Source organism: Typopeltis vanoorti, chromosome 20 (genome assembly GCF_054136105.1).
Source record: "Typopeltis vanoorti isolate ZY-2024b chromosome 20, IOZ_Tvanoo_1.0, whole genome shotgun sequence".
Lineage (NCBI taxonomy): Eukaryota > Metazoa > Arthropoda > Arachnida > Uropygi > Thelyphonidae > Typopeltis > Typopeltis vanoorti.
The window spans coordinates 43985178-44004444 of NC_143568.1; the positions used below are offsets into that span (position 1 = coordinate 43985178).

Consider the following 19267-nt stretch of genomic DNA (forward strand, 5'->3'; position numbering starts at 1 on the left):
AGTCCACTTAAATAGGCTTAGAGTGCATTAAAGTAAGAGTTTGCTGAAAAACTTGAACTTAAGTTCAAGTTTTTCAGCAAGCTCTTACTTTAATGCACTCTAAGCCTATATTTTTTTGCTCTAATTTATGAGAGTAATTATGTGAGAGCATGTTGCTCTCTAGCTTAATATATCTTGATGATTTGTAACCAAATAGATAATAATAACAGGACTCTAGCTTTGCTGTAGTAAGGTTTTTCTCTTATTTTTTTTTTTTCACCAGGGGTTAGGCCAATAGTTTGTACTGTGACCTTAGCGTACCATATAGATTGTAATGTAGCTTGTTTCTTTGTATATATGTATACTCCAGATTTTGACATCGATATGAAGGTCAAAATGTTGAGTGATTATTTTGGTTTATATTAAACTAAAGTTTTACTATAACATGGTAGTTGTTTCCATAATTTTTAATAATGAATGCTGAGCACTGTGTAACTATGAATGAAAAGCTTTTTTACATGAATAGCTGTAGGCTAGCAACATGCATTGCTGGAATGTGTTGTGAATGTTCAGAGTATATATGAGTTTAAGGTTCAGTAGGCATGATTCTCCCACAGCAAGGGACTCCATGGAGGTTTGTTATATAAGGAGCAGTACAAAATTAATGCTGCTTGTGTCCCCCCCCTCAGAAAATATAATTTATTTAACAATGTTTTTGCATGGATGGATTAATCCTCTATCTTTCATGAGCATTCTGTCATTTTTTTCAGTAAAGTTTCCATCATTATGTACTTTGACATCACCAAGGAAGATGCTGTATATCAACCACAATGAATCTTTACTCGGAATATTAGAACTCTTCACAAATGGAAAAGGGCATCCTTCAAAGGGCCAAACAGGTGGTTGTCAGAATTGGAAAGATCATTCCAGCCAAATGTTGCAGTTGCACCCCTTGTGCATAAACTGGAATGAAGTCAGACATTCACAAAGGAGGAGGATATTTCTGGTTGGCAGAACTCTATAGATGCATTATTTTTTTTTTTTCCCTCTTCAAATCTCCATATACCGTTCTGAATTGATGATGATGCCTTGCTCCAAAAAACGTCCACAAGCAAGATCCTATCCTGACATTTGCCATGACTTTCGTGTGTTGAGGCTTATGTGCTGTGAGGACATCATGTTGGAGGTTTAATGGGATATATACAGCATTCGGAAAGGATTAAAACCGATTTTAATGCTTCCAAAAAAACCACCATAGTAAATTCAAAAAAGAAAGTCTCTTTTAGAATCTGGGGTGGCACTCAGAAATCGACCAAATTTAAATAAATATGGTTGCATAAAACTTCCCAAAATTTGGGAAACATTAATTATCAGAGATCCCACCTTACATCCTAGGCCACCTACAAATACCCATAGAGAGTGCACCACCTAGATAGGACTTTTGTCACCCACATGTTTCACTTAGTATTGTGTTGTATTTCAGTGTATATTACAATAGTTTTTTTGTAATCCTGAAGATGTCTCAATGACCGAGACAAAATATTGGAAGCATTAAAATCAGTTTTAATCTTTTCTGAGTGCTGTATATATTCCATTAAATCTCCGACATGTTGCCATGATTTTGCCCATGGAAGGCTGTCTTTTGAATTTCTTCTTGGATGATGTCTGTTTCTTCATTTCTGGATTGTAAATAAATGATAAAACATGGTGAATCCATGGTGTAACTTGGTGACAAGAAAGCTTCCACATGGAAGACTTTCTAGTCTTCTTTGTGCTTTGTCTCTCAGCATTTGCTTGACCCACCATGTGCAGACCTTCTAGCCAAGGTTGTTAACATTGATTATCTCTGCTGGTTTTTCGAGGTTGCATAATTCACAAGTTATGATGCAGCAATCCTAATTGAACAGCTCATCAGCGTGACTCTGTGTCATCACTGCTATCACTGGTCTTTGGGGCACATCTGTGACCATCTTCACCACTCTGAAACTGTGGCCTAGCATCTAACTGTGCTCGCATCAACAGTTTTGCTCCAAATATTGCAAATAGGTATGAATTTTCATTGGACCCACATTTTCTGTAGTAAGGAATTCAGTTGCTACTCTGTTTTGTATGTGGTGGCCAATAGCAACATTTTCTCACCATGGTGGAACTATAGATTACTAATGTGCAGTCAGTGACATACTTTCTACCATAATTAAAATGAAAGACAAAGAGAAGTAATACTTTTGTATTGTTCCTTGTAATAATAATAATAATAGAACAGAAAATAAAGATATTTCCTTTTAGAGAGTTAGCTCAAACATACAAATATTATTAATTAAAAAGAAAAAAGGGTTTGTAAACAAGAACCAAATCTTATAGTCCAATTTGAGTGAAGACATTCATGGATTCAGCAGGGAAGGCACATAGCTGCACATTTTGTGCAAAGTTAGAAAAATCAGAACTTCATGATGTACTCAAACAGTTGGGAGCTACTCTGAAAAAGAATAAACAAAAATCAGCAGGTGCTCTGAACAGATATAGAGAAAAATGTAAGAAAAATAAGCTATATGTAAAAAGTAGTTAAATAAACATCAGGGGTGGGGAGGCTTGGGTTAGAATATAGAAGATAAAGATCAGGAAGATGGCAAAATGTTCTGGAAGCTACTGAAAAAAGGAGGAATGAGTATTTTTCAAGGAAGCAAAAATAGAAAAAAGTGACATAAAAATTGAAGATTAAAAGTGAAGATTAAGATATTCTGGATGTTTGGAGTAATTACTTTAATAAATATCATAAGCAGTGACAGAAAATTACATAGGCAAAGGGGATATTAAATCCAACATTATTTCGAAGCCAAATGTTTGGTGGAAACTATGAAGGTTTCTTAAGTTGACCTGAGAGCTTACGAGACTGCAAGCCTCGGCATGCACTACTTAAAAGACGTGGGCGCTGCTCAAGTGTCCATATATTCGTCTTTATTAGTGCATTTAATAAAGGTTCCACTGGCCTGACAGCTGTTTCGAACTGGCCTGGTCTCTTCAGAGACCAGGCAGAAACCTTAAGGGAGCAAAAACTCGTTTAGTACTAAGGAAATCAAAATGTCGGAGAAATGTTATCTCAATATCCTATTTTTCATAACTGAACTCTCGGTCGGTAATATTAAAGAAAGAGCCAAAAGGCTTCATTTTGGCAATGTAAAATTATATAAACAAAGTGGATATTAACACCAACATTATTTTGAAGCCGAATGTTTGTAGAAACTATAAAAGTTTTGTTGACCTGAGAGCTTACGAGACATGGACACTTGGCTAGTGTCCATGTCTTTTAAGTAGTGCCAGCTAAGGCAACTTGGGGTTGTCGAATTGCCTTAGCTTGCACACTCTTGTATTCTTGCAATCTCTCGGGTCATCTTACAAAACTTTCATAGGTTCTACAAACATTCGGTTTTGAAATAATGTTGGATTTAATATCCTATCCACTTTGCCTGTGTAATTTTACATTGCCAAAATGAAGCCTTTGGGCTCTTTCTTTCGTGACAAAAAATATTCAAGAGAAATGCAATCAGGAATACTTGTCATTATTTGAGGTATAAAAAGCTGTCACAAACTTTAAATATTGTAAGACCACTGGGATAGATGATATTCAACCTGAATTCAACTATATGGAGGCATAAAGTCTTCGTGACATCACCACATAATTTTGGATGATTGGAGTGGCACCCATACATAAAAAGGGAAATAAACCAGTGTTAAATTATGGAGAAATTTCCCTACTTAGTGTTCTAGGTAAGATGGACAAGCATACTTGAGATGAAGTTAAGCAACAGGAACATGCAGCTTTAAGTCGTTTGGTTCAGACAAAAGTGGATTATCAGCACCATTACAGGAATATAGTAAGGCTTTGTGTTTAAGTTTTGTAGACCTTAAAAAAAACAGCATGTGATAATGTGGCAAGAGAAAAACTCTTTGTACAGAATAACATATAGCCTATATTTACGTTGTACGTCAGCATTTAAAATTGAATAATCTATAGGAAGATGGTTTGATCTAAAATCAAGCATAAAGTTATCTATGCATGCATGTTACTCCATTTTCTATCTCCTGTCTATATCTATGTATATCCTATCTCTCAATCTGAATTAATGCATTTGAAGAATCATGGCCTTAAATGATATAAAAATCAGAGATATTACTCAGCTCTTTATGCAGATGATGTTATACTGCTAAATACATACTTATAACATATGACATGAAGAACTTTTTAGTAGTTGGAGTAACAGCAGTAAGAAATTTTGTATGAAATTCAGCAATAAAAAGACAAAAAAAAAAAAAAAAAACTGTTAGAATAGGCATAAGCATGGTAAACACCAACTACATTTTCATTAGAGAACTTATAGAATAGGTAATACATTTCTAATATTTACCAACAAATTTTAGTTAAAATGGCAGATTAAATATTGAAAAGGATACTAGAATAATCTAGATTGGTGTAGTGTGGTGTAGAGCCAGTTGAACAAGTTTTAGAGGATATAAGAGAATTAAACAAAATTGCTTCAAACCAATTTTAGCATATGGATCTGAGACATTCTAGAGAGACCAAAAGTAGAACTTTATCAAGCCACTTCAAGCCTCCACATAAGAAGTGGTGGTTCTAACCTAAAGAGACCGTCACAAAAAAATTCATGCATAATATTTTGGACCACATCCTCTTAGTTGGAAAGCCGATATGCTAACCATTTATAGCAAGCTTGGCTGGTATTGTGCTGGCCTGGTTGACCAGAATTAATTTAGAACACTAATTCTCAACCTATGTGGCAAAATACATAAAGGAGGTTCCGAAGAAAGTGGAAATCTAAGGAAAAACTGAAAAACTACTTTATTGAAACAAAAGCATTTAACCAGCTTACTGGCCATTATGGATTAAATACGCATCCTCATACACTTCGTATCCATCATATATTTCAACGTAATATCAATGGTATTGCAATTTTAATATGTACCTCGCATCCATGATAGCCTTGATGTCTATAGACGTCTTGGCCAGTAGTGTGGTTAATAAAACTATTTATTGACACAAAACCAAAATATAAAAACACACTCTGAAAATAAAATAAAATGTATACAATCCATTGTATTGAATAAACTAGTTATGCTTACAGGAATATATCAGTATTGCAAAATATACCAAGCAACTAATCAAAACTAAACAATAACAATGAATCTAAAATTAATAGTTTCCTTGGGCCTGCTTTGCAGAGTGAAGCTTTTCATATTGGAAATTGACACTCCTAGTTCTCTTTCTATATTTAACTGAGATCTATATTTTGTTTTTAAGGCAGCCACTGCAGAAAACTCAATTTCACAAAGATAAGATGTTGGAAATGAAAGTGCATGAAAAGCTCTTGACTTTAGTGCAGAAAATTCATCAACATTGGCCCAAAATTCAAACAGTAATTTAGATGTAAATTGTTTTTTGACTTTGCCACTTGACGTGAAGTCTATAAATTGTTCTCTTCTTCAATTGAGAAACCCTCAGGGGTAATTTGAAATGGGTTTCTAACCCACTTGTATATTTCCGTTGTTGTCATCGGTTATAAAATACTTTCTAAAATTCTTTGTCAACATTTTTAAATGATTTTCAATAACGGCAAATAAAACTTTGATGTGTTGCTCTTCTGCCTTGTAGGTTTTGATAAATTCATCCACATTTGCAAACATTTCTAATTTTTGTTGCCTTTTTGTTCCATAACTCTAGTTTTTTACAAAAAGCATAACTTTGTCACTTATTTCTAAGACACATGTATTTTCCTTGGAGTTGCAAGTTTAATATATTTAGTTCCTTGAATATGTCCACCAAGTGGCTCAATTTCATCGCAAATAAGTGGTCTTTAACTTCTGTTTCTTCATGATTTTCCTCTTCCAAGAAGATTGCTATTTCATCTCTTAATTCGTAAACACATTGTAAAATTTTTTCCTGTGATAACCATCTTGTCTTGCAGGAAAAATGTTTACAACGTGTTTACTCATTTTTATATAATTCACCATGGTTATCTGTTGTTAACACAATGTTTAGACCAGGACTCATTTCTTCTGCAGCAAGAGCTTCTCTATGAATCATGCAATGTGTCCAATTACATTGTGGGGATTTTTCACTCACAAGGGCTTGTAAACATTTAAACCTTCCAAACATAACTCAAGCACCATCAGTGCAAATTCCAACACAATTTTTCCACAGTATGTTTGCCTTGTATATAAAATTGTTCAATGTTTTGAACAATCCAGATAGTGTGGCTCTTCTTTCTGTTAGTTTACAAAACAATAACTCTTCAACTGGTGATAATCCATCACAACATCGAATATAAGCAATTAAATGGCAATCCTTGTTGCTATCTGTTGCCTCGTCAAGCTGAATTAAGAATAATCGGTCACAAAGCTGTGACAAAAGTTGTCTGCATATCTTCACATATATCACCAACTTGCCAAGCAACAGTATCATTTGATAGAGATATACACTGTAGTCATTTAGTAAAACTTTCTCCAAGCTTTGGAGAAAGTTCTATCATTTACTTCAGTCTTTGTAAAACTGAAATCTAAATATTCTGCTGCATGCTTTCTTGATTTTTCTTTCAGAGTGATATTCTTTGAACCTGAATTTGTTGACATCGACGCTCCACAGTCGTCAGTTGCCTGCTTATGTCCAATTAAAAATTTATCAATTTTTCTACAGTAGAAAAGATTGTTTTTATACCTTGTATCACAGTCGTTGCGAATAGGAGTAAAATAAAGCCTACCATCAAATTCTCACTGTTGCAGTGTTACTGCCATCTTGCCATTTCAAGCCTTATTTATACTCGCAGAAACATTTCCAGAACATTCAATACTTCCCGTGATGAAATTAATTTTTCCGAAAGGTGTTCACGCCCCTAATCTTTCTCAGGACTCTCATATCTCTGGTCTCTAGCATTTGGTATCACTGCCATCTGTGCAGTGATGCCAGATCTATATAATTTTCAAAAGATTTGATGATGTATTTAAATTTATATGAATATTTAAAAATTTTAATTAATTCCTAGTTTGTTTGTTTTTTTGTTTGTTTTGCTAACTTTTATGGGTTTTGTCAGTGTCTTGGCACAAGAATTGCAAGGGGGATGCCACAAAAACTAATATTAAAAATGGGGCACACATCAAAGAAAGGTTGAGAAACACTGATTTAGAAATAAAGCAGTTGATTAAAGACTGGAGATGAGCTGATACCATCATGGGCAGAATCATGTCACTGTACTGTATAGTACAGTGACTATACAGTACCTAGCGTTAGTTCTGTTTGAATTTACCATTAACTCCATTCGAAATATTCCTGTACTTTTAAATTCAATTTTTCTTGAAGTATATTTTTTAGAATACATGATATATTATTTTTTATGCATTAGTATTATGTACAGTTAAAATGTATTAATTTATTAATGTTAGATAAGTCTCCTAGAAATCCTACAATTCATTGCACGACAGTTCTCTCCCATTCCGTGTTAGTTATTTATCGACATGAGTAACAAAAAAAAAACATAGCAAATAAACAATTAACTGAAAGTTGCTTATTTTACGTATAATATTTCTGGGAAAACTCCCATGCTTATTTTACTTTTCAAGCACATCCAGTAATGCAGATAATTTATATATTATGATGCCATCACATATTATTTTGATACTAATGGATTATCATAGCCTATAAAAATAAATAAAAATAAGAGAAAAGCTATTCAAAATGCTACAGTTGTATGGTATCAATGCATTATCATATTAAAAATGCTTATATTAGGAAAGAACTTGACATTGTTAGCATCCAGGAATGTGTTAGCAGAGCTAATCTCAGGTGGTATGGTCACTTAAACAGAATGAGAGTGGAAAGATTAGCAAAAGAAGTGTTCTCTGCCAGGTTGGCAGGAAAAAGACCCAGAGAAAGACCAAGATATAGTTGGATTGATATGGTAAAAAGTGCCTTAGAAGATAGACATATAAGATCTGATAATGTTGGAGTCTTGACAGGTAACAGATTGATTGGGAGAAAAATTGTAGATAGGAAGTTGTCGGTGATGTAAATTTTTCATGTAGTACTATCATATTCTGTACATCCCTTGAGGGTACATGGCAGGAATTTGATGATGATAAAAAAAAAAATAAATAAATGAAAGATGAAATAGAATTTTTCTGAATTAAGAAAAGTATCCAAAGTTATTTTTATTAATCTTCTGAGAAATGTAAAAAATCTATATTTAGGTGTTACATTTATCAAATATTTCTTGATATGCTAACTTCTCGAATATTTACTTCTTGCTTGAAGTATGTTTGATTTATTTATTTATTTTTATTTTTTCCATTCATGTAGTTTTATCTTCAAGATACTAAAAGTAGTAATGGAACTTTTGTTAACAACCAACGACTTAGCAAAGGGTCAGAAGAATCTCCTGCAAGAGAAGTGTGTTCAGGAGATATTGTGCAGTTTGGTGTTGATGTGGTGGAAAACTCAAGGAAGGGTAAATTTTATAATATTATTATTAATCTTGCACCTGAATGGAGTCCTAAGACTCACTGTTATGTTCTCCTTAAAGTTATTTATTATTTTTTATTTTTATTATTATTACACACTACTCCAAGGAGTCTAAGGACTCCTTGGAGTAGCCCGAGGGAGGCCCTAAACATCATGTCAAGCACTATCCAACATTTTCACAGTATCTATCATACTTTGCTTTGAACTCATTAATAGTCCAGGCACATACAACAGACTCTTGCAACCAATCCACTCATTCACCACCCTCCAAGCAAAAAACCTAGTTCTAACAGCCTTGCTAACTACACTCTTACTCAGTTTCCATGAATGGCCCCTAGTTTTCTCCCACCACCAGACCTGTTTTGCAAAATTTACTCTTATACTCTTAATTAATCTTGTAAAAACCCTTCAGTAATTGTATGTCTCAGTCATATCACTCTTTTCCTCCCCTATCAACCAGTTTCTGTAACCCACAAATCTTCAAACTGTTCTCGTAAAAGTTCATTCCATTGACCTGCTACCATTTTGGTTGCAGGTCAGTGGAATTCTTCGCAATGAGGAAGAGGTGGATAGGATCCAGAAGTGAGAAGAAACCTTGGTGACCAGACCTACACGCAGTAGTCAAGATGAGGTCTTGTCAAGGCTCAATAAAGAGGAATAATAACCTGCTTATCTATGCTCGTCAAAGTATTTATTCTTCGATAACCAATAATCTGATGACTGCTTTAGCCACTTTTACTATGTGCCCCCTATCCACTAACACTTCCAAATCTCTGGCTTTGTCAATTTCCTGGAGTACAGTTTCACTAATGTCGTGCAGGTGGTAATCTTTTTCACCCAAAATGCATAACCTTACACTTTGTCACATTAAACTGACATCCATTCTCCTTTGCCCAGATTTCCAGGCTATCCAAATCATCCTGCAAAATTTTAACATCGTCTCCATTAACTATTTCTCTACCCAGCTTTGCATCATTGGCAAATAATGGAACAGTTCCTCTCGGATTCTTTCCTATATTGTTAATTTACAAATTAAACAGTAACGGTCAAAGAACAGAACCCTTTGCCATGCCACTAGTTACAGGCCTTCTTTTGGAACTCTTCTCCTGAATAAACTACTCTCTGATACCTCTCCATCAACCACCCTCTTATCCACCTCACTAATCCTATATCCATCCCTATGTGCTGCAGTTTACTGATTTGAATTTCATGTGGTGTCTTCAAAGGCTTTCGCAAAAATCCAGCAGTATCACTGTAAACCCATTATTTCTATCCAACTCAGCTGTCACTGTATTATAAAACGCGAGCAAGTTACTGAGGCGTGACCTACCCATCACAAAACAATGTTCCCCCCCATCCCCATACATTATCCCATTTCCATCTATCCATTCCTGTATCTTGTTCTTGACCAACTTCTCCAGTACTTTGACAACAACTCCTGATATGCTGATCAGTCGGTAATTTGCTACATCAGTCTTGGAGCCTATGCAATGGGACTTTCCCCTCCTTTCCACCCCCTCGGGTCTAACCCAGAGCTGAGACTTAGATTAAACAAAATGTCGTTAAAGGCACTGACAATTCCCCAGCAGCGTCACGTAAAACTCAAGCTGTTATACCAACCAATCCCATAGCTGTTTAAGGTTCTGTAATATGTTATGCACCTCCATTTCATTTACCTCAGTTCCTATATAAGCTTTTCCCCTCTTGTTACTACAATATCTCCACCTGGATGATATACTCTTGCACAGTAATTCTACTATTTTGACTGATTCAGTTACTGCCCTACCATTGGCATTCATTAAAATCATTCTACCATGAAGATTCTTTCTTTTACTTGTAGCCTATCAAAAGAACTGTTTGGGATTATCTTTAGCCTACATTGCTAATTTCCTTTCACACTCTGCTTTTGCCTTTCTTACCACACTGGTTATCCTTCTGGCCTGTGCTTTGTACTGTTCACATGTCTGCTGGTCACCTTTCTCCTTGAATCCCGTCCACTCCCCCCCCCCCCAGCTCCATCTTAATAATGATATTCATCCGTTTAACTTCCACTTGATTTACTCTCCTGACTCTAGGTATGCAGTCTGCATTACTTCCCTCAAACACTCCTTTACCACTTCCCATGCGCTATCATCATCCAGCCCTTGCTGTTTCACATGCCATGGCACTGATTCGAGCAATCTCCTAAGCTTGTCATACTTAACAGCCCTGTAATTCCACATAACATTTAACATCACTGTACTCTTAAATTCTTCAGACAGTTCAGATTTGGTTATTCCAATGAAACCAAATCTGAACATCTGATTTCAGTTTTTGTTGGCATGGAAAGAGCTTATGCCACAGCTGGTAGATAAGATATATTAAAAGACTTCAACAATGTAATTCTTAAGGAGCATATTCCTGTTTTTTATTAAAAACTCTCCTCCCCACCTTTCTCTTGCATTCTTCTTCTTCATTATCATTTCAAATGTTATCAAAAGAATTTTCGTTTATGTATGTGTTAATTTGTGACTGATAAAAATGTTTTCTTTAATTTTGGCTTCCCTTTTTTTTTTGTGATTTTTTTTTTTTTTTTAAAAAAATTCGCAAAACATTGCCATCACACTAGTTTATTGTGAAACAGTTGCAAGAGTAACTTGTTTTGGGAATTCACAAGGAGAGGCTTTGAAAAAAATATGCTACACTACCTTTTTCACTTGGTTCTGTTTATTTACCACTGTTTTAACATTATAGTGGTGATCATTAGCTCGACAATTCCACTTGCTTAAAAAAGCAACATTTTGCAAAGCCTAGCTGCATTCCCATCAAAATTACTCACTTTTAGATCTCTGCAAATGTTGTACTTGTATTTATTATTATTATTATTATTACAACAAACTCCTTGCATTCAAAAGGCTCATCATGGAAGGCCTCATTTAGAGTAAAATTTCTATTATATTAAATCTTGAACCCATTCACACTCCAAGTATTCACAACAGCAGTATTCTTTGCTCAACCACCACTCTGCAGATAAAAGAACATAATATCTCTTCTATCCTGTCTTGTTCATACTCCGTTCCATATGTATAATCAGTTCTGAACCCTATTATCTTTGATTCTCATTATTTTGAAATCAGGCCATCTGTTAACACTATGCCATCCTAATTTTTTCATTTGTATAATATAGATAATATCCTTTGTTGTCTTATTTATTGTTTATTCACTTTGGAATAACTTATTTTTTCCTCATTTATGTCCATCTTCTCGTCCATCTTATCATTGTTACACCACCAGTGACATAGTGGTGTAACAATTGAAGTAAAAAGTACACCAGTTTCACTGCACTTTGATTTTCCTTATACCACGCTTTTCTAATTTCTAATATTTTTTAATAACAATTTCTAATTAATTTTTTGTTAGTGAAGATGGCAAGTTAAATCTGAAAAAGAGAACAGAATAAGCAAAGCTGGTATTGTGGAGAGCAATTTGAATAAATTTGTATGGGATAAGAGAGAAATTAGCCAAAACACTTAACTAGTGGTATACATGACAGTTCAAACCAGTTTTAAATTATGGATCTGAGAGTTGTGTTAGAAATAAAGCACATAATCTGAGATTAGAGACCACAGATATGAAGTTTTTAGAAAAATTAGAGGCCTGAACAGATGGTTTCAATGGCAGAATCATAATAAAATTGTAGAAAGGAAAGAACTTGACATCGTTTGTATTCAAAAATGTGGGAGCAGAGCTAATCTAAGGTAATATGGTCACTTATATATGATGAGAGATGGAAGGTTAGTAAAACAGGTTTTTGATGCCAAGATGGCAGGAAAAAGACCCAGGAAGACCTAGGTCTAGGTGGATTGATTCGGTTAGAAGTGCCTTAGAAGAACGAAAAGTTTTTTCACCAAGCATCACTTGAACAATTTTTCTTAGTCATTTCTCAAGTGTACTTGGATAAATCTTACCTGGAACACTCATTAGGGAAATAACTCCGTAATTCACATTTACTTTTATTTCCCTTTTTTTTATAGATGAGTGCTATGAGAGTTCTACTCCAGTTACCTGGAATTGAACCTCTGACCAGGCCTTTTGAATTATTCAGTTCAGTCACTGTAAAAATTTTATACCTCCATATTTGAGCATTTCTAGTCGAATATCATCTACTCCAGCTATCTTTCCACATTTCAGGTATTTGATGGTTTTTTTCTACTTCAAGTATGGATATATATTCCTGGTTGCATTCCTGTTGAGTGTTTTTTACCACAGTGCTGACACTGCTTGTTTCATTTAACAATCTTTAATTATTTACCTCAGGCATCTAAAAAAAATATCTTCAGTTTTCATGTCACCTTTATCACTGATTTCTTTTACAGTACTCTTTCCTCCATTTCTAAGCTTCCAACAATAACAATATTTTGCCACATTCCTGATATTTCTATGTTCTTAGCAAAGTGTTCCATGACTTCTGTTTAGCTAGTTTTACACAGTCCTTTGCTTTCTTACATTTTTCTCTGTATGCTCTAAGAGCACAAGCTAACATAACAGGTTCTTTTGACATCAGTGTTTTCTTTGGAATTTACCACTGAACTTCCAGTGTTTGGTTTTTGTTTTCAAACTCTTATTTTTCTTGAATGATGTTTGTGTATTTTATTTTAGTCTACGGTTTGCCTGTGAAAGCTGCTGAACTTTGGTTTGTTTTAAGACTTTCTTACACACACTCTTGTTTTCAATATGAAATTCAATTTTATCCTGCTCAAAACTAAATAGTGATCACTTCATATTTCAAATCCTCTATATACTCTTGGGTCATGAACCAGTTGGAATACATTGCTATATAGAGATAGTAGGCAATATGCAATCACCCATATGTCTAGCACCCCTCATGTAAATGAGTATGTGTACAGAAATGGTTATGCAATGTTGAATGTGATTTCACAGTTTTTAGATTCACACAGGTTGGTGATGACATCACAAAAGGTAATTGTAGGTCCAAGGGAATGTTGAATTGCATGTACATGAATGCCAGAAATATCAGAAATAAAGGAGAGGAGTTTTTGGCATTGATCTGCTCAACTTGCTAAAAATTATAAGCATCAGTGAGACCTGGTTGAAAGAAAAGAATTTAGTTACGCAGACAAAATGTAACAGATTATCAGGCCATGCTCAGGATACTCCTTCACACAGGATTAGATGGAGGAAAATGTCAATACTATTGAAGTCGTTATAGGTATGAGAGACTACTTTTACAATTAGTTATGAAGCATCCCCCTAACTTTAACAAGTAAGGTTGCATTAATTTGCCAAAGATCTGAGAGACCGTCATTTTGACACCTAATAGCCTGACTTCTCTGAACTAATTTATGGTTATCCAGCCCACAGAGGGCACCATGTATGGACATTAGTTCAATTCCAGTTTACAATTTGAATATTTTCCCACATTTATTTAGTTCAATACTGTGTGTGCATCTTCAGAACATGAATATAACTAACAAGTTATATTTGTGTTCTGAAGATGATGGGTAGAAAACCCAGAAAAATATAACAAAATTTAATAGAAATACTTTTTTCCTCTTTTGGTGTTGTTGATACTGTGAAGCCCTATTATGAATGAGTTGTCCACAGTAGCTAAAATCCTTCTTTTCAGATCTGAAATAGTGAATATTAGATGTTAAACCTTTTTTAGCTCCTTGAAGTTGGTTCTGTACAAAGGAAAAACTTGTGCGAGCTCCAGTCAGCTGAATATTCTCTCCAAATCTAGCATACAGGAATAAATTTCATGTCACAACATTTTTTGAGAAAGGCAATTAGAGCACGAAGCATGCCATATAAAATTGATAATTTTCGTAACTTGCCTGTTAGTTTAGTGAATTCTTTCCCATGAAGGATAATGAGTCTAATCTTTAAAGCTACTTATGTCATAATGATCATACATCGAAAATAACACAAACTAGTTTGCCAGCCAGGTTGGTCAAGTGGTTAGCGTATCTGCTTTCTATCCAACAGGTAGCAGATTCAAATCCTGACATGACATTTAAAATTGTCTTTAGTTGGGAGATGAATTTCATTGCCTGGTGTGAGACTACTGCCATTCTTATTGGAGGCCTGAAGTGGCTTGAAAAAGTTTCATGTTTGGTCTCTAGAACAGGGTTTCTGGACTATGTAGCAAATAAAAAAATTAATTGAAATAGAATTTAAAAAATCCATCACCCTTTTAAAGATTAAAAAATAATTATTCATTTTACTTTCACACACATGAAAATCATTTTTACCCAAGGGAACATACACAATAAATAAATTATACAGCAAAAGTTAAAATACTGAAGAACAACAAGGATATTCCAAGTAAAACAGAATACTTTGTCAGTTGGACACAAAGATCGCTCCTTTATAGTTAATATATGTTAGTAGCTCCACAGTCACTGTTAAGGAAATTAGTAGAGTAAATTAGCAGAGTAGAGTAAATGCATGATAAATTAAAATTGCTAAGGTGGTATCAGTATTTCATCTACTTCGACCAGTAGGAAGGTAATTAATATTTTAATAACTACAGTATAAATGTTATGGATAACTGTAGTATGGTGTAGCACTTTTCACTTCACTGAGAACTTTATCTTGTTTTTAACAAATAACAGCAACAGAGCAAGGTTAGTTTGGCCTCAATCTCAATGTCCAATTAAACACTATTACTAAATTTTATACTTTTAATCATAGTATCTAATCTAATGGGTTTATGAGTCTTCTTTTCAATGGCATAAAAAAAAAATTGTAGTCTGCAAAGTTTGGTTGATAGGTAGAAAAAGAATGGACACGGTAGAAACTTATAAGATATTAAACAGATTTTATAAAATTGATGCAAAGAAAATTTTTCAGTATATAACAAATAGTCAAAGAACTAGGGATCATCAATGGAAATTGTGTAAGTGTGGTTAGTAAGGATGTGTGGACTAGATTTCTGTGTGGAGAGTGGTGATTGAGTAGAATGGATTGCCATTAATTAGTTGCGCATGCTCTTACAGTGAATGAGTTTAAGGAGAGGTATGATAGGGTTTTTTTGTGGTATAAATATTAGTGTGGATCTCTAGACTGAGTCCCACAGTGAGTCTCTGGACTACGTGGAGATACCATATACTAATATAAAAATAGACTAAAGGACATATAAAAATGACTTCAGTCATTAATGATTAAAAGATTAATTAAATTAAAAAATTAAAGATAAAAAGATTAGAGTAATTTTTTTTCTCTCAATGGGGTGCATAAGGGTCAAAGCTGTATAACTGAGAGGAGACCTCCACATAGCCTTTAAAGGAATGCAGAGAACCGACCAGGGCTTCTGACCTAATGTCATATCCTCACTTTCTCGTGGTGCACCCTGCTGGGTATCTACCTGGATACTGAACGAACGAGGATGACCTGGCAATTTGGGATTTAGCCAACCAGATTGTATTCCTATTGGTTAAACCAAAATACAAAATGATGGTACAACATGACAAAATTTTATGCCGGCTGGGGCGTCGCATGGTTAAACAAGGCCAACGTTGTTTTCGCCAGGGAACCAGGGCGAACAGCGAAAAGTCAGCTACTGGAACAAATCTGAAAACACACCCCAACTCAACATCACCAGAGTTAAAGATCGGTACTATCAACATAAGAAGTCTGAATGGCAAAGAAATGGAGCTAGTGGAGCAATTAGATAAGTACCAGATCGACATAATAGGGGTGACCGAAACAAAAAAGACAAACTGGTGAGATCTTTCTGAGCAATAAATACAAAATGTTATATTCAGGCAATGACAATTGCCTGAATATAACATTTTGAATGGCAGACAGTGTCAAGTAGAGTGATTTGGGCAAATATCAGAATGGGGAACTGGACAATGAGACTTATTTGTGCTTATGGTCCCACAGAAGGCTTCTAAGGTAGAAGTGGAGGAATTTTTTTGAGGGTCTAGAGAAAGCTACTGACACAATGAAAAAGGAAAAGTTGGTCCTTGTTGGGGATCTAAATAGCAGAGTAGGAAGTGATTGTCAGACATACAAAAATGTTTTGGGAAAATTTGGAGAAAAGAGCAAAGCTAATAATAATGGCAAATATCTGTTCGATTTCTGCTCAGGACATGGACTGGTTATTATTAACACCATGTTCCAACATAAAAATGCGCACAAATTCACATGGAGAGAAGAGGCTAGGAATAAGAAAAGTCTCATTGACTATGTTATTGTTGATAGTGATGTTTACTCCCTGGTGCAGGACACCAGAATGTACAGAGGATTTGAAATTGGAAGTGATCACTATTTAGTCTTGAGCAGGATAAAATTCAATTTCATATTGAAAAGAATGACATGTAAGAAAGTTTTAAAGCGAATAAAAGTTGAGCAGCTCTCAGATGTGAACTGTAGACTAAAATACACAAAGATTATTGAAGGAAAAATGAAAGAGTTTGAGAACAGGAACCAAACCTTGGAGATCCAGTGGCAAGCCTTGAAGAAAACCCTGATGGATTCAGCTAGAGAGGCATGTAGTGAAGTTGTCTGCAAGGATAGAAAAATTAGAACTCCATGGTGGACATAGGATGTTAAAGAGGCAGTGAAGGAAAAGAAGAAAGCATATCAAAAGTTCCTGGCAAATAAGTCAGCTTTTACTCTTAGAGAATACAGAGACAAATGTAAGAAAGCTAAACAGTGTGTAAAACTAGCTAAACAAAATTTATGGGAGGACTTTGGCAAGAACATAGAAAATAATATCAAGAAGGTGGCAAAATATATTTTGTAGGTTGTTGAAGAAGCTTAGGAATGGAGGAAAGAGTGCTGTAAAAGGAGTTAGAGATGATAAAGGTGAAATGAAAATGGGAGAAAAAGATATTCTTGAGGTATGGAGTAATTACTTTGAAAATTTGCTAAATGAAACAAGCAGTGATAGCAGAGTGATAAAAAAAAAAACACTCTACAGGTATACAGCCAAGAATACATATCCATACTTGAAGCAAAAAAAGCCATCGAAGACTTGAAATGTGGAAAGGCAGCAGGAGTAGATGATATTCAACCAGAAATGCTGAAGTATGGTGGTATAAAAGTCTTATAGTGGCTGCACTGCATAATTCAGAATGCCTGGACAGAGGGACGAATTCCCAATGATTGGAGTAGAGCTCTCATATAGGTACTAGTATAGCTCTCATATAGGTACTTATATAGGTACTATCATAGCCTATATAATGCTCCATTGACACCATATAACTGTAACGTATTGAATAGCTTCTCTCTTGGCAACTTGTCATATGCCTTTTCCAAATCGACAAAACTTAAATACAGATCTTTGTTATATTCCCATGATTTCTCCACTATTTGTCGTGAAGTGAAGATCTGATCCTGACAGCCTCTATTTGAGCTGAATCCAGCTTGTTCTTCACCAAGCTTTTTTACCACAATTCTTCTCAATTGTTTCTCAAGTATACTTGCATCTATCTTACCAGGAACACTCAATAGAGATATACCTCTGTAATTCTCACATTCAGTTTTATTTCCCTATATATATATATATATATATATATATATATTTATTTATTTATTTTCTTACATTTACTATAAAAGTTGAGCAGCTCTCAGATGTGAGCTGTAGACTAAAATACACAAAGATTATTGAAGGAAAAATGAAAGAGTTTGAGAACAGGAATCAAACCTTGGAGATTCAGTGGCAGACTCTGAAGAAAACATTGATTGATTCTGCCAGAGAGGCATGTAGTGAGGTTGTTTTTAAGGATAAAAAAAATCAGAACTCCCTGGTGGACACAGGAGGTTAAAGAGGCAGTGAAGGAAAAGAAGAAAGCATACCAAAAGTTCCTGTCAAATAAGTCAGCTTGTGCTCTTAGAGAATATAGAGACAAATGCAAGAATGCTAAACACTGTGTAAAACTAGCTAAACAAAAGTCATGGGAGGACTTTGGCAAGAATATAGAAAATAAATATCAAGAAGGTGGCAAAATATTCTGGAGGTTGTTGAAGAAGCTTAAGAATGGAGAAAAGAGTGCTATAAAAGGAATTAGAGATGATAAAGGTGACATGAAAACGGGAGAAAAAGATATCCTTGAGTATGGAGTAATTACTTTGAAAAACTGCTAAATTAAACAAGCAGTGATGACAGTGCAGTGGTAAAAAACACTGACCAGGCATGCAGTCAGGAATACATATCCATACTTGAAGTAGAAAAAGCCATCAAAGGCTTGAAATGTGGAAAGGCAGCAGGAGTAGATGATATTCGACCAGAAATGCTGAAGTATGGTGGTATAAGAGTCTTACAGTGGCTGCACTGTATAGTTCAGAAAGCCTGGACAGAGGGACGAATTCCCGATGATTGGAGTAGAGCTCTTATATAGTACCCATATATAAAAAGGGAAATAAAACTGCATGTGAGAATTACAGAGGTATTTCCCTACTGAGTGTTCCTGGCAAGATCTATGCAAGTATACTTGAGAAACGGTTGAGAAGAATTGTGGAAGAAAAGCTTGGTGAAGAACAAGCTGGATTCAGGCCAAATAGAGGCTGTCAGGATCAGATCTTCACTTTACGACAAATAGTCGAGAAAGCATGGGAATATAACAAAGATCTGTATTTAAGTTTTGTCGATCTGGTAAAGGCATATGACAAGGTGTCAAGAGAGAAGCTATTCAATACGCTGCAGTTATATGGTGTTAATGGGACATTATATCAAGCAATACTTAGTCTTTATTTGAGTTGTAAGTCAGCAGTTAGAAGTGAAGGAAGTACAGGAAGATGGTTTAATGTTAAATC

The 19267-nt window shown here is 34.9% G+C and overlaps 1 protein-coding gene across 3 annotated transcripts in view; it reads left to right on the top strand.

The window, feature by feature from the left end:
- Positions 1-19267, top strand: part of Slmap (Sarcolemma associated protein) — a 545241-nt gene that overhangs the window by 30158 nt on the left and 495816 nt on the right. For all 3 annotated transcript variants that reach the window (XM_090409867.1, XM_090409869.1, XM_090409868.1), the window contains exon 2: positions 8342-8489. In XM_090409867.1, the coding sequence (XP_090265993.1) occupies positions 8342-8489 (148 nt within the window). The remainder of the gene's footprint in view (positions 1-8341; positions 8490-19267) is intronic.